This window comes from Lissotriton vulgaris, unplaced genomic scaffold (genome assembly GCF_964263255.1).
Source record: "Lissotriton vulgaris unplaced genomic scaffold, aLisVul1.2 SCAFFOLD_1506, whole genome shotgun sequence".
Taxonomy (NCBI): Eukaryota; Metazoa; Chordata; class Amphibia; order Caudata; family Salamandridae; genus Lissotriton; species Lissotriton vulgaris.
In genome coordinates, this window is record NW_028254893.1 from 487,672 (window position 1) to 504,710 (window position 17,039).

General features: G+C 43.2%; 1 protein-coding gene across 1 annotated transcript in view; it reads right to left on the minus strand.

The window, feature by feature from the left end:
- LOC147659378 (endonuclease 8-like 2) overlaps positions 1 to 17,039 on the minus strand; it is a 146,483-nt gene that overhangs the window by 38,804 nt on the left and 90,640 nt on the right. The window contains exon 4 of the mRNA XM_086951787.1: positions 12,314 to 12,510. Coding sequence (XP_086807913.1) covers positions 12,314 to 12,510 — 197 coding nt within the window. The remainder of the gene's footprint in view (positions 1 to 12,313; positions 12,511 to 17,039) is intronic.

Genomic DNA, 17,039 nt, shown 5'->3' on the forward strand with positions numbered 1-17,039 from the left:
AGACAGGTGGGGTGTAGAGCCCTGTGTCATTTGTATGGCCCTGGGGGGGTGGTCCCCTTCCTGCAGTTTCGCCAGGAGTTCTCACTTCCGGAGACCGAGCGGCACCGCTATATGCAAGCTCGCCGCAGGTGAGAGAGTCAGCTGACTGGCTTTTTCTTCCATTCGAAAGGTGGTTGCTGTCACGAAAGTCTGATTCGAAACTGATCACGGATCTTTATAAATTACTGCAATCACCCTCGACACACCTTTACCACCCGGGGAGGGGACGCTGGGAACGGGAGCTAGGGAGGACGTTGAGCCCTAAGGAATGGGAGCATATATCTTATAGAGCAAGGCATTCTGCGTACCACATGGGTCTCACTGATACATTCACCAAGATCTCCACCTATTGGTACTACACACCAGAACGGGTCCACGAGTTTGATAGTAGCAAGGAGGATACATGTTGGCGAGGGTGCGGACACCGGGGCACACACACACATTCTATGGGATTGCCCATTACTGGAGCCTTATTGGAAGGAAGTGTTGTATGAAAGCGACTCATTTTAGCATTGAATTACCACGCTTCCCCGCTTACACCCTGCTGGGGGCTCCCAAATGGACTGATGTATCCCCTTAGATCCCGTAGAGGCAGGCAGATAGCTATAGCTTTAGGGTCTGCAGTACAAAACATTTTGATTCATTGGCACACCGCTACGATACCCTCCATCACAGGTTGGCTCCATAGGCTATGGCATGTATTAGGCATGGAGAAATTGTCTCTTACAGTGGCGGGTGATATAGAGCAATTTAATGAGCTTTGGCAACCCTTTCATTCCTTGTTGCTTTCCGAAATTAAAGAGCTCACCTGCCCTAAGTACCTTCGCCTTCTGCGGCTTACGAGCCCGGTCACTCCTGCCCAATGACCTGTTGGGGGTTTCATTCTCTCTGTAGGAGGTAGCTTTTGATGTACATTCTGGCTAGGGCTGTGCACTGGACGTTGGGTGGGGACGGGGGAAGGGGGGGTTGGGAATGGGTGTTGGGATGTTGGGGGTTTGTGGGGGGGAGTTTTTTTCCAATAGAAATGTCACTTCATGCTGCGAAAGTTCACATCATGTATCGCTCTGATGGCATAGCCCACTAGAACTGCACTCTCTGACTCATTGCTGGGGACCGGGACTACCTGCCCTGTTATGGCGCCTTTTTGATGTTGTGTATTTGTCCCAGTATGTTGTGCTGAATAAAATACTTTAAACCTAAAAAAACTGTTAACGGTGGAAGGGAAAGAATGAGACATGCTCCTACCTTTAGCCCCATATGTGATACGGAGCCAGGTTCAGAACAGCTTAGGATGCTCCCCATTCAAACTCCTATATGGAAGAGAACCCCGGAGCCTGCTAGAAATAATAAAGGAGGTATGGGAACAGGAAAAAGAAGAGGACTCAAAGTCTTTCCTTGAATATACCCAGAGCCTCCGTTCCCGGTTATGCAAATTGAGGGAGTTTGCGGACTCCAATCTAGAAAAAGCACAGAGAAAACAACAGGTACTGTACGACAAAGTATTGCGCAATCTCCAAGTGGGGGATTGGGTGTTGGTTCTGTTACCTTCCCCTTTAGAAAAAAACAAAGCAGGCTGGCAGGGACCATACAAAATTACAGAAAAAGTTGGGCTGACCTCCTACAGGATACAGGTCAACAACAAAAAAGACCCAGCTATACCACATAAACCTCCTTAAGAAATGGCTTGGTCCACCCCCCACAAGATGTACACCAGGTGATAAGAGATTCTCGGACAGTGTCCACCCTAGAGGAACTCGTTAACACAGAATTAACCAAGGAGCAGGCGAGGACCCTTCATGACACTCTGCTTCCTTTTACACACCGTTTTTCCAACAGTCCAGGGAGAACAACACTTGCCGAACACTCCATAGAAACCCAACCAGGGAAAATAGTCAAACAGAAGCCTTACCGCATACCAGCAGCAAGAAGACAGGCGATAGACACAGAAGTAGAAAACATGCTAAAGCTAGGTGTCATAAAACCATCTAAGAGTGACCGGTCATCTCCGATAGTTCTTGTCCCAAAACCAGATGGGTCGGTCCGTTTTTGTATCGACTTTCGCGCAGTAAAATCCATCTCAAAGTGTGATGCCTATCCCATCCCAAGGGTTGATGAGTTGATAGAGAAACTAGGAGAGGCACAGTTCATTACGACCCTTGATTTGACAAAAGGCTATTGGCAGGTCCCCCATAAGAGAGAAGATCAGGAAAAAAACGCTTTCGTTACACCATCAGGTCTTTACGAGTTCACGGTCTTACCCTTTGGGCTGCATGGGGCTCCTGCCACCTTTCAACGCCTTATGAATTCTGTATTGCAACAACATCAGGAATACTCTTCAGCATACCTTGACGACATCGTCATATTCAGTCCCGATTGGGAATCCCATCTTCAGCATTGCACCCGGGTCCTTATTGCCCTTAAAGAGGCAGGACTCCACATCAATGCAAAAAAATCCAGGGCAGGTTTCAGAAATGTAAAATACCTGGGTTTTCTTTTGGGTAACAGGATCATTGAACCCCAATCTGAGAAGGTAAAAGCCATAACAGAGACACCGTTTACCTCCACAAAGAAAGAAGTCAGGGCGTTCTTGGGCCTCCTTGGTTATTATAGGAGATTCATATCCCAATATTCTGTAATAGCTGCACCACTAACTGACCTGTTGCAAAAGAACGTTAAAACTAAGGACTTTCAACAACCCAACCACAACGCCAGGGTAGCCTTCGAAAACCTAAAAACCGCCATAACTACTGCCCCGGTTTTACATTCCCCTGACTTTACACAACCATTCTTGTTACACACGGATGCATCCGACCATGGCTTAGGGACAGTATTGTCTCAGACTTCTCCTAATGAGGTAGAACATCCAATTCTTTTCATCAATAGGAAACTTTCTCCACGTGAGCAAAGACATCCCATCATAGAGAAAGAGTGCCTAGCCATCAAGTGGGCAGAGGACAACCTTAGGTACTATTTGGAGGGTACTCACTTTCTCCTTTACACAGATCATGCCCCACTTCTCTGGATGGACCGCAACAAGGGGAACAACCTGAGAGTACTAAGATGGTTCCTTTCCCTTCAACCCTTTTCCTTTGAGGTGGTCCATAGGAAAGGATAAGCAAACGCTGATTTTCTCTCCCGACTTCCCTTGTTCCCCGAACGTGAACAATCTGGGGTAGAGGTGTGTGGGGATGTGCAGTCACAGGACTCTTCGACGGAACACTTTTTGCCTCATATCGCCCCCTCCCTTCTCTGTTTTCAGCCCGAGGACGACTATCCCTTTAAATGTTCCGAAGGAAGCCCATCATGTGACGGAATCACGCGACGAACAGCCCTTCAAAGCGAAAGACGCCGGGACTGAACGCGTTCGTTAGGACCGTTTCGTGGATCCTGGGAGGAAGAAGAGACACTCGTCAAGACTTTCTCTGTTCTGCCATGGGAGTACGCCGGTTCAGCGTCTGCGGAGGAGGGACCCGAAAGTTCGTTCCAGGAAGCAGAGTCGGAACGAGGCACAGACGGGCAGCCAGACCCTAGCTGGCAATGCGACGACGCCTGCCACGGCCCAGGAGGGACGTGGCTGGACAAGGTATGGGCCGCCGTGGGCTTCTGGGGCATAGTAGTGCTGTCCTTAAGTGTCGCGGCCTAAAGGGAGAGCCTCACTGAGCTATAGCACCGCCTGTAGAAAAACGTTTGCGACACTGGTGATGGTGGTGATATCCTCCCTTTCACTTCCCGAGCTTCCCGCGCCACTTATTGAAGGGAGAAACCTTCCTCACAGCTTTCTTTTCCGGTCCCTCGCACTCTTGAGTGAAATACCTTCTGGGTCCAGCCACTAAGAGGAGCACCGACCGCCTCAAACTACAAATCTGAAAGCGGACTACATCTCCCACAATCCCTTGTCGGAAAGACAATATTGATTATGTTCATTGTCCCCTTTTTGTTCTAATACATCAAACTGAACAGTTTTCAAGACGATACAGGCTTAATAATTGTATACAATAAAGCCTTCCCTTAGACACCACTACTCCCTTGTCCGGGTCTGCTTCTCCACCACTCCACACAAGGGTAGCACAATAAAACATAAAATGATCTGGGTCCGAGTGGCTGAGCTTAAGAGAGCAATTGCCCCTCGTGTTTGTAATTCATACTCTTGGTCATCATATCATGGGAGTCCACGCTGTTGGCAATTCGCTTGCCGATGAGGCAGCAAAATCAGCGGTATCAACATATTTGGTTGCAGCAGTTACACGTTCCAAAAGTAAGATTGATGATGATATCTTGGCAGCTGTTGCTGCAACTGAGAAGGGAGGTAAATATCCCAAAGGATTCCCTTTGAAGTATTCATACCACTTAAGTCCTGATATAGTTCCTTATGTGAAAATTCCTGACGTTGGTGAGCGGTTACTTCCCAACGCGGACCGCAGGCCTACTCCGATTACCGCAGCCCATGAAGGTGTTGCGTCTGAGCATGCGGGCGCTTCGGCTACTGTAGCTCAGTTACGTTTCTGGTGGCGGGGGCTGTACAAACAAACGCGTGACTATGTCCTTCAATGTGACATTTGCCAGCAGATTAAGCCTTCAACTGCTGCGCGTCCACCCCAGACACAGTTGTACATTTCTAATAAACCCCTTGGGTGTGTTTATTTAGATCACTGCGGTCCCTTTTCTTCTGATACTGCGTAGAAGTACATCTTAGTAGCAGTTGATTCATGCACATGCTTTGTGTGGGTCTGGCCTCACCGCAGCGCTGATTCACGGACTGTCATAAGAGACTTGCGTATCTTTGTAGGGAATTTTGCCTGTCGTACCTTCCATTCGGATCAGGGTCCGGCTTTCGCCTCTTAGGCGTATAAGGATGCCATGACTTCGTTGGGGGTCCAAGTCAAGTTTTCGTCTCCATACAGACCTGAGGGTAATAGTGTTGTGGAACGGATGAACCGAGATTTAAAGCAGTCTTTGACAGCTCGAGTTATAGGCACTGGCAGGAATTGGCTGGCCCATCTCAATGGCGTGCAGAGTGCTCTTAATAATCTCCCTAGAAGGTCTCTGGGTGGGCGGACTCCATACGAAATGCTCTTTGGTATCAAGATGTATATACCGGACCTCGACGGTCTAGACTCGGTGGCTCAAGCTGCCTCCTTTGACGTAGATGAACACTGCAATGTTTTACAGGATCTACAAAAGACCAGAGACAGTCTTCCAAAGGAACATTTGCCCTCCACCTCGGATGATGCGTTGCACATCCCGGTAGTTGGCTGGCTACCCCAAGTTGGAGAACTGGTTCGTGAGAAGATCGAGAACAAGAAATAATTAGGTCCCTCTTATCGAGCTCCAGTTCCAGTGCTTAGAGTGAAGGGCACAAGAACAGTCATTTTACCACTACTTCCAGGTCGTAAGGAGAACAGGTATATCTCCATTGACAATGTCAAGGTACACAGAGTGGCCGATTCTGCTTTCGACCCGGTTTCCAATTCTGTGCCTAATGTCACTCTCGAGTTGCCTGCAATTTCCAGTCCTTTATTGAGTATACTCCCTGGTACTCAACATGATGAAACTGACTAGACTTACCCAACTGACTTTTCGATGCCTGATTTGCAAACTCACTTGGCTACAGAATCCAGATTTTCATTTGACACTGTTTCCCACACATCTAAAAAGCCCTCGAAGATTTCTGTGTTGGCAAGACTGTTAAAAAAAACATTTTTTTTATTCCCCCATAGACTTTTATGTGGATGGTGCTTTCTTCGATTTACCTTTTTATGTTAATTGGTTTTGTGTTTTAATTTCAGTCTCGTCAATGGACACTATGTCGAGCATTCGACATATCAATGGAACTTTGGCTCCCCATTCCTCTTCACACAGAGTGCAAAGAGACTTGGCTTTTGTTAACATCACTACTTGGCTTGTCTTATATTGGATTGTATGGGATGCTGTTCGATTTCAGAATAATGGGCCCACTGAGGTTATAAATGTCCCTAATGTGCTTAGAGTATCTATGGGGGATGTAGTTAAACAAAATATACGTTCTGATGATTGAGATGTTCAGGCCGTTGAATCATTGTTTTCTGATTTGAAATATTATGCTGCCTTTGATGCTGATAATTTGTACTTGGAGTCTGCTAATTACGGTGATTTATATTGTTATCAACATTTTGGCAATCACTACCTGCATAAAGCGAATACCAGGAGGCTCACTGTAAATTACACCCAGTGGGAACACTGTCCAGCTCCTGTACAAGGCAGTTTTGCTACCTTTTTGAAAAGGTTCACTTATTTTTACAGATTTTAATCAATCTAAACCAAATGCCTTTTATTTTAAAATGGGTGAAAAGTCCATATCCAAAAGTTAGACTTACCGATACTAAATTACTATATTCGAAGTCCTTTCTAGACCAGTTGGCTGTTGGGGGCTATGAGTTGTGGAAGGATATGATTGACCGCAAATCAGTTTGGAGTTCTAAAAGCTTTGCACCATGCATGCCTCATCCCGAACCATATGTTTCTGAATTCTACGATTCCACAGACAACATGCTTTGGATTGACTACTCCTAAAAAATTAAATGCTCCTTCTTTTCCTGATTTATAGGAATATTCTGGTTGGGGTAATACTACTAAATTTTAAGTGAGAGAGTTACAAACTCTATTATTGAATTCCCCCTTTAACATATCCAGTTTGGATCCCGAAGGCTGGTTGCTCTGGCACAGAAGTGCTGATTCATGCCAGCATCGTTTTCTGGGTTTAGCTCATGGCTTTACACAGGTCAGGGTAGATCCCCGTTTTGAAAGTGGCCATTCTGTGACTATCTATTCTGTAGGCAAATTGTGTGAGAACTGTCTCAGACATTCTGCAAGTGTGCATGATGAAGTGTCTGCTTTGTACCCGTTAGGGATTGTGCACACCAAAGAGCATGTCCCCTCTCATTGCACTAGTGGTCTCTGTAATAGCTCTCTTTAAACATACTACTGAAAGCCTTTCTTGTCATCTCAGCCCCTACCTAAGACTTCTGTGTATGTTGCTCAATGTATTCACAAGTTTGAACATTGCTGTCTTGTTTGCACATTGGACATTGCTTTTACCAAGGCTTATTTAGAAAATATTGGACCTTGCTTTTACCAAGGCTTATTTAGAACACTCCTCCCTAGGCCATGTGTTACTTCAACTCATTAGCATAATAACTGAAGCTCTGCACACCTGCTTGTGAGAACCACACCCAGTTCTTCGAACCACACCCAGTTCTTCGAACCACACCCTGCTCTTCGAACCACACACAGCCCCGTCTATAAAAGGCAGCCCCTGAGCCTCACCCAGTGCTTGTGCTCGTCTAACTCCCACTTACCTGAGAACAGATCCTTCGGCGCTGGCACTCCTGCTCTCTCCAGACCTTGATTGATTCTGGCTCTTCCTTCTTCTGGTTTCCGGCTACTTCTTCCTCCAGCCCCTCTTCTGTCCATTGCAATCGACCTGCAAAAAGAGAAAGAGGTCAAGGTTAGACTGATCAGTATCCCTTTTCAGCAACAAGTAAGTGCAAAACCTTTTATTACCTGAAAGAACTTTATCAGCGATTTCTGGATTCATGTAAAGACAATTTGGAACAAGATATCTCCCACTAACTTTGTGGTTCAAACCTTTTGTTAAAGAATACTTTGTGGAACTTTGTGAAATAAACATTGTTTTACATGGAACTTTTTTAAGAATCGAACAGAAGAAACCATTGACAGCAAGGCAAACAGTAAATAAAGGACTTGCACAAATTACCTGCTGTATTTTGATGTAAAAGTACAATATTTGTTTTATAAAAAGTCTGGAAATGTGTGAAAAGTGAGTTTGCTATTAAGAATTTAGGCTTTAGTTATATTAAGGTGAATGTTAGACGTTGGTAATTCTGATAATGATATTCGTTTGATTTTACAGAAGTTTTACAGTAATAGAAAGAACATCCCAGAACAGTAACACATTCCAAACCTGGAAGCTTGAGACCAGGATCCAAGAGGTACTTTTAGAAGAGAATTTCTAATAAGATTAAGGTTTAGTCAGGAACACATTTAGGGATAAGTTGCACTTATCTGTTCTTTGTTTATGTTTCATTAGGCACCAGTATCTACAGAAGTCAGAGAGGGCCGCAGATTTTAGCAGCTCTTCTACAGTGAAAACGCAAGAACGGTGTGGTCTTCCTTTTTTTTTATCCACTTTCCCCCCCTTTCCTTGAGCTTCTGGTTCTTAGTGCACTGTTTTAAAACTAGTGTGCTGGAACAAGCAGTTTCAGGGTGTGGTCGGACTTTCTTCAACCTCCATCAGAACTGAACAGAAACTCAGGTGAGCTGGGCTTTGACAGTACCACGGTCAAAACCAGTTGCGTTTCATTATGTAGTTTACATGGACATTGCAGACCCTTAAGGCAGGTAAAGTGCCATGGCATTACATGAATAAGTCATCCTTGTTTGCCCCTTTCAATTTGACTGACAAGCAACGCTTACTATCCATGAAGGATGCTTCTTTTTCCATGTTACACATTGAGAGGTTAGAACCTTTACCATTTTCTGTGTCAGAAGCCAACGTGGCTTATTCACGGTTTAATAACTCTGCCGTTTCCTTTGTTAGAGTTGGTGAAGAATGCACTGAAACACCGGATCATTCCTTAATGTGTCGATATATCCAATTACATGGCTCTTGCAATCAAAATGAGCCTAATTTAGCCTGTGTTTTGAAAGGTTAACCCGTGCCTGCAATCGTTCCCACATTCACATTGCTGGCAAATGGGAGTTATTTACTTTTAAACAATGAGGATTGTTGTGGGTTAATAAAAGGGATTGCTTATGTCGTTACAGTCAGTGAACGTGTGGTTTGTTGCAAAAATGTAATGTATCCACCCCCGCATGGGAAACTTGATGTTTCCATCTGGCCCAAGATTCCGACCTTGAAAGCAAAGGTCAATAAGATGAGTCGCATAAGAGCTCTATTGTCCCAGAAAGAAGTTGCACTCACATCTGCTCACATTTGTCCTTCACGTGGCTATCACCTGCACAGAGGTGCATGCCTTATTAAATACTAATTTGCCCTTGCACTTCGGTGAGTTAATTCACGCAATCTTCAATGCGTCCTCCACTTCGGGGCTGGCTCACTTTTTTTAAGTTGTAAGGAGTGCCTTAGTGACTTCCTTCCAAAAGATTTTCGGAGTAATTCCAGCTTTCTTTCATTCTATTTTTTCCAGCCTGTTTGGTGGATTTCCCTTGCTACTGGCTATTGCTGCTGGCGTGCTATTGCTGTTTTCTTTATTTCAAAATGGATGCACGTCCTGTCTTACAAGACGAGCTGTCTCAGCTAGGGCTCCTTCACGCCCGGATGCTTGAGTACTATGGTGCGCTGCCTCTTGCTACACTGAGTGCAGCTTATGGATTATCGTTTCGATTTTCCTACTTTACATGCGTTCAGCCTGTTTTCCATTGCCTGAGTTGCGACTTCGAATGGGCCCTGGATTTATGTCTCTGCAATACGGTGTCTCCCGATGTGGATTATAATCAACTTAGGAGTCCCTTAGTTACTCATGAATTGCTTTGTTCTGATGGAGGGGTTATGGCCTTTGCAGCGATGCATGGTATACTGGGTCATTGGAATGTGTTCACTGCGGCGCAAGATTTCTTGGCTCGCAGCTTCCTCGAGATTCCACCGAGTTGTCCTCTGATGGTGCAAGAGGCTCCGGTAATCGAAGAGCATGTAATATATATCATAAGAACAAAAAGGTCTTATTAAACTACAAAGAATATTTCCCACCAGCAACCTTTGGCTACTGCTATGGACACATGGTATCTTTCTTTGAGCTTCTCATTATCATTTCACCAATAAGATAGAGGTACTTCTTAGTTTCAAGAATAATCATTGATATTCTTTGTATCCTCTGGTTGAACCATTGATAGCACACTTGAACCAGTCACCTTCTTCTCCCAAGGGATTAACAGGCATTCATTTTGAAGGCAATGTCTCCCAACTGAACAAGTGTGATCAGTCACTATGATAAATTCAGAAAAATCAAAGTCTTTCTTCATGTTTATCTCTCATGCACTAACCTGAGATACCCTGAACCCAACAGGAGCGATGTTCATGCTTGTCCAACCACCCCTCTCACTGCGAAGCAGACCATATTTCTGCCAGCCAGTGTTACAGTGAAGGGAATGGGGCGAAATAATAAATTAATAAAGAAACAAGGTCTGATCCGTTGGCTCACTGAACACCCTAGTCTGTTTCCAGGTAGGCATCACCCTTGACATGCTACCAGGTGGGCGTGGAGGATATAGTGCACACTATGATATAAACAAACAGGATTACCCACAGATAGTCACATCTAGTGCAAGCACTACCCTGAGCATCCCATTATCTTTTCATGCAACCAGATCAGCAGGTAGCCTAGGATCTTGGCTCAGGAAGACGGCAGGCTGGTGCCTTCAGTTAAGTCACAGAATAATCGCCTGAAGGAATGGAGCCCTTCTCCAATCCGAAAGTGCTGTAAGACACCTTACACATGGGCCCCACAATAATGAACTGTCCAAACCTGAACCAGACAAACCTTTGGGCTACTTCTCCCTCCAACTATCTCTGGCGGCTATCCCTAAACATTGCAGCAAGCTGGGAATGAGATGCTAAGGGAAGTGCCATACGTGCTAGTAGTCCTAGTCCTTTGCCGAGAGCTGCTGTGGCAAGATTCTATTGTAAGACGTTAAAGATGCTCCTTTGGGGGTGCCCGACTGGCGGGGCTACTTATTGTACAGTTTCAGACAAACCAATGTCCTCCACAGGTCTATGACAGAGGAGGGCTTGCTTATGTCCACTGCAGACTCGTGACACAGAATGATGCGCCAATGTCCTCTGCAAGCTTGTGACTCAGGATCCACTAGATTCCCTTATCATGAAGATCACAGGCTGCTCGGAAGATGCAACCGAGGACGCACAGATTCATGATTGCCTAGCAACAGGGTGCGTTCAGGGAGTGTATTTATAGTCCTGCCCAATTAAGGCTGTGAGTGGGTGACTGGTTTCCTGGTTGTATAATCGCCAAGCTCATACCATTACGCAACAGTGTCAACACAGCAACTACATACCAACTATATGGGGTGAGAAAACACAAAATCAGATGCACACGTAGAAAGCACACATACACCACACAGAAGCACATGGGTTCTAAATGTGGGTTAACACAGAGCATTTCCGCCAAGATCGCACAGCGCCTCTCCAGGAATGCACATCACAATAAGCGTTATATATAGTGGTGTATGTCCCCATGACAGTTAGTCAGTTTATACACTTCTGAACCAGCTTGTCGTTTCATGAAAATTAACACATTTGCCCTGGCAGAACAGATTTGTTTATTTATGTAAATAGAATTACCTGCATTGTGTCGTTTGCTCTGAACCCACTAGGTTTGTTACCATGTTCATTTATTATTATTTTTTTAAGAAAATACACTAATTGAGACGTCAAACATCAACTTGCATCTCTTTTAATACTGCCCTTCCATGGCAGATACTGTCACTATTGTCCAGGGGCCAGCATCACACAGGTGCCCACCAAATTCTCAAGAAGGAGAGCACCGGTTGCCAAGAGAGCCCACCAGAAGCTCTGCATAATTTTTCAATGCTAAATGGAGGTTATCACATTGCACCTCCTATACTCCAGTCAATAACTTGAAAAATATTTTCATGAATGAATATACACTTGAATTAATCTTATCCTTCGTTAGGATTACTTAATTTAATATCTTTAGCTCAGCTGCAATACAAACAAGATTGAAACATTTGCAAATCTGTCTTAAACATACCCAAAAGGAGCAGTCCAGCCAAAAAGCTCCATTTAACTCCCACAGTATGGGAACATAATCAATCACAGACGTTTCAGGTTTGTTGGGCCTTTAGTAAGATGACACTTTGGTGTGTGGCACAGCAAGCTTAGGACCAACATCTCAGTGTATAAGTGTCAGCATATTGTGCACTGCCTAGCAATAGCTGGACTGTCCCTTCTTAAGAGGAGCCCAGATTGATTTTCATGTGTTTGGTCCTGGGCTATTGTGCTGCAGACAATCTCAAAATAATGGAATTGAATCTATGCAGATTTTTTACCAGTTTATCAAAGATTCCGACTTTCAGAGGATTTCAATCCATCACTTTTTTACTATATAAATAAAATTAAAGCATAAGCGATGCTAGACTATCAAGATTATGAAAACCAAGACGGGCTTCATTAAAAGACAGACTTGCAATTAATTTAAAAGGCTTAGAGGTGTGTACATACCCAATCCAGAGAAATATCGCTGGTCCAAAAGTGTGATACATACGGGTCGCGAGTTACGGAGCGCCTCCAAGGCTTGCCCTCGATGGAACCTGGCGGACAGGATGTCAATGGCTGGTTTGATGAAGGGCCTTGAGCACCAGCTCATGCGACAGTTGTAGAAAGCTAGAAATCCTCCATCATCAAAATTCAACACCAACCTGAAATTGAGGAGCTAAATTTGCCATTAACTAAACTCATAACATTAATGCCCATATTGACCACAAGTGTGCAACATACATTTATTTCATTTGCAAGCGATAAAATGAGTTTCTGAATATACTAGTGGTTTACAAGGATTACCCTTGAAATTGATAATATTCCACTGTATATCCAGTCCCAGGATCTGCTGGGCGTAAAAATTGTTACACGTGATAACAAGGACTTATATTTAATTAACCCTTTCCATGCGGCCGCGATTCCCCTGGTGTGCTGTAAACAGCACGAACAGGGGCGGGCCGTGACGAACCCCAGCCGTCATCAGCACACGAGCACCGTAGTGCATGACGGCTGGGGTTCGTCATCAGCATGGAAGGGGTTAATGTCTATAATAGGCCAAGTGCATCCAACAAGGAATCGTTGACAATAGAACAACTTGACTCTTTCTTAGACACAATAGGGCCCATGTCACGGATAATTGTTTGAGGCAATTTTAATTGCAAGTTCGAACTGATAGTTGGTTTCGAAAATCTATTTGCAGAGCAAGATATGGCGAATAATATTCCGGCCATAGACAGTAGCAGGGGGGTAAAGTGTACTGTTGCAGAGGCACAAATTCTACAGTTTACTGTAGGACATGATTTGAGGGCATGTAATGGGCGTCTGCCGTCAGCTAGACCTACGGCATTTACATTTTGTAGAAGTAGCGCTCAGAGCCAGATAGATTTTATATTGGTTTCAATAAGTTTGTGGCATATTGCCATTGATTTTAAAATTGACCATAGAATGGAGAGCGATCATTTTCCCTTACAGTTGACATTAGAATCGCAGCTTTTTAAGGTTACTACAGCTGGGAATGGAGGGAATGATACAGCTACCTGTGATCTCCTAATAAACAATAATAGACAAGCCCTAAAATGGCCTTATATCCTAACTAAAGATGCAGTGATGATAAATATTTATAATACATTTGCTGACATTGTAACACCATTCCAAGATCTCCTAATAGGGGAACGTCGTGTACTGGATATGCATCATAATTTGGTGGATGCACTGACCCCGCTTTTAAGTAAGATCTATAAAGAGAAAAATGGAGGATGGAACAACCAAGGTGAAGTAGGAAACCCCTGGTATAACAAAGATTGCAGATTAGCTAAGACCACCCTAATTCAGGCAATTACTAGAAATAAGGGAGAGAAGGCATAACTATAATAGAACGCTTGTGGAAACAAAAAAAGTCAGGGCCGATGACATTTGGACAGGCTTAATTATTGCAGCAAAGTCCAAAGACCAGGCTGCCTTCTGGAGCCTAATATCGAGGGCAAATAAGACAAGAAGGACTGCCAAAGACCTTTTTCTAGACGAAAATACTTGGGTGGAACACTTTTCTCTGCTGTATTCGGATTATACTGGGGAACCGCCTACAGTAGAAAAGGAATTGGAAATTGAAGCAAAGGCTGTTGATATGCACTTTAGTCTAGAAGAAACCATAAAAGCGATTCAGGCTATCAAACCAGGGAAAGCCACAGGGCATGACAAAATTCAGGAGATTTATTGAAGCATGATATTGAAGTCTTAATGTAATTCAATAGTAGCAGGTACACCAATTCCTGATACATGGAAAGGGGCAGAGATTGTGACAATTTTATAAAAAGGTAATCGCTATGATCCGGCAAATTATCGCCCAATTAATTTAATTGACCTTTTAGAGAAAGTTTTTGCAAGACACATTTTAAATAGACTTTTAGAATGGATGAATGAGGCATATATATTATCAAAGTATCAAGCAGGGTTTAGAATCAAAACAAGCACTACTGACCTAGTGTTCAGATTCACATGTATTTGTTGGAAATATATTACATTAAGGAAGGGCAGTTTATATATTGCCTTTGTAGATTTAAGGTTAGCCTTCGATCTAGTTCCTACTGTGGGACTCCTTAAAACATACCGGGGTGCCAGAAGAATTATTTGTGCAATTGATCAGGCTCCACGTAGGAAATTATGCAGGAGTAAGATGGGGCCGAGGGGGGAATTATCTAAGGCAATACCAGTGAGAAGGGATGTACGACGTGGATGCGTGTTAGCTCCCACACTCTTCTCACTGTATGTAAATATCCCTAAATATCTAGAAAATTGCAAACATGATTCTCCGCATCTCGGGGGCGAAGTTATCTCAGCATTATTAATGGCTGACTATACAATTTTAATTTCTCAAACCCCTAAGGGATTGCAATGCCTAGTGGATTCTTTTAATAATTATTGCACTATGAAGGGACTTGAAATCAATTCAAGTAAGACTAAATACATGTCAATAAACCCACACAAATCTTTTAAGAAGAATCTAGTTTTAAACAACCAAAAACCTGGAATATGTGGAAAGCTTTAACTATTTAGGAATCACCTTGGACAGTAAATTGTCTTGGAAGGGGCAACTAGAAAAAGAACAGGATAATGTTGCCCCAAAATTCACTGCCAATAATGAAAAAACATAGGGCTAGTTCTTCAAAGGCTGTTTCTCCTGCCTTGGAGGTTTTCAAGTTTAAAGCCGTGCTCTATGGGGCTGAGATTTGGGGTCCATACTGTAAAAAGAACTTTGAAAGGGAGGAAAATAATTTCTTTTGGAAATTATTAAAACTCCCAACCAGAAAGCCCTTAATCCCAGTACTTTTGGACCTTGACATTAAACGGATTGATCATCATGCAGTGTTAAGACCATTATTATTCTGGGTTAGGATTTGGTCGACTCCTGAGCTTTCCCATTATAGAGAAGGCCTTCAGGAAATCATGAGGATAGACCGAAGTAAGGATATTCCCTGGCTAAAACATGTTTTATCATGAACAAAGAAGTTAGGCCTATCCCATTATTGGGAGGATCCATTACACCTGACGTCATCTTGTAAGCGACTTTTACAGTCTACTTTTTGGACCTACATGAATAACAATATCCTACATAGTTCATCTGTTGGGTCCTTAACTTTGAAATTGATAGCATTCAAAGATGTCGTTCATTTTGAACCTTTTTTGGATGAGGTAGGCCCCCCGCTAGTGAAATCCATATTTCTGCACTTTAGATACGGGGTTTTACAAATAAATGTAAATACGTCTAAATGGGGTGGAACCAAGGTGGACAGATATGATATGTGTCCCCTATGTACAAAAGAGGTCAAAGAAAATGATGTACGGTACATATACTTTTTTTCTGCCCTGCATAAAAATTAGCCAGGGAACGATGGATTAGGTCTCGCAGTAGGAATTTGGGTGTTAGAAGTTGTAGTGAGGCCGAACGCATATTGAAGACTGATACTTCACAACTTGTCGTCTTCTGTGTAAGTAGGTTTCTATTTAATGTACACCTGATTAGGAAGAAAGCTGGTTTTACCTCAACTGTTGGATTAATTGGTATTGTAAAATAGAATTTTTAATGTATCTTTTATGGTTATAATTGACCGAAATAAAGATTAATGAAATGAATATACTAGTGTTGTAATTTATTTTTTCCCCTTCACTTTTATTTTTTTTGGTGCTGACAAATACCTTTGTGTCTCCATGAAGTCGGATCACACTACTGTTCTGAGGTCAGATGGTTGTTACAACGGCAGGAGACCTGTAGTGGGGGTGATGTGCGATCCTCAACTAGCCTGGCTACTTAGCAACAATTACAGATACCAGCTCTTCAAAAGGACAATGCAGAACTGCAGGTTATATGCACTTCTTTGGGGTAAGGATGGCTTTTATTCTACCGAATGTACCACAATAGTAAACTCCTCAATCCAAAAATAAGCGAAAAAGAACTCTTGAAGCTAGTTACAATTTACATTAAAAAGTTGTCAGCACTGAAATACTGCACCAGGATTATCTTTTTATTTTATAATAATTTTTATTGAAATTGTAGGTTTTTCACACATTATAAACAAAATCATAGAACTAACCACTTTTCCGGCTAGACTTGGCAAACATATAACAGACTGCATTACCAACAATAAACATGCTCTGACACAATTGTAGTCAGTTCTGCGAGCATGCTTTCAAAACCCTTCCAAAGAATCTAAAAAAATATGGTGTCAATACGCCTCGTTTTATCTCTGTAATGAGGGTTTGTAAGTGTGGCTCCTTAGGGTCAAATAATCACCTCTGGTGCCATGGGGTCAGAGTTTTAAATAAAGGCGAACAACTTGCAAACTAACTATGGAAAACCTGAACCTGAGATAAAATAACCTTCAAATTGTTTTTATTGATTTTATAGAGACTTCTAGCTGCATATTCCTACCGTAGATTATTCCCTAGGTATCAGAATGTTTGAGCAGTACCCCTGTGTGCCTGTTTGAAGTCTTTCAGCTCCGCGTCGGCATGGTCTGTGCCGGAACGGATGTGTGGTGCCTATATAGGCACCAGTCCAGCGGGCTAATGTCAGTTATTTTCTTTCCGCGCCTGTCAGCACAGATCTGTGAAGAGCTACCCCTAGTCAATTTATGAATGACCTTTTTCTTGATGTTTTGCCAACACTGAGAATTTCTGTTGTTGCTTGGGATGA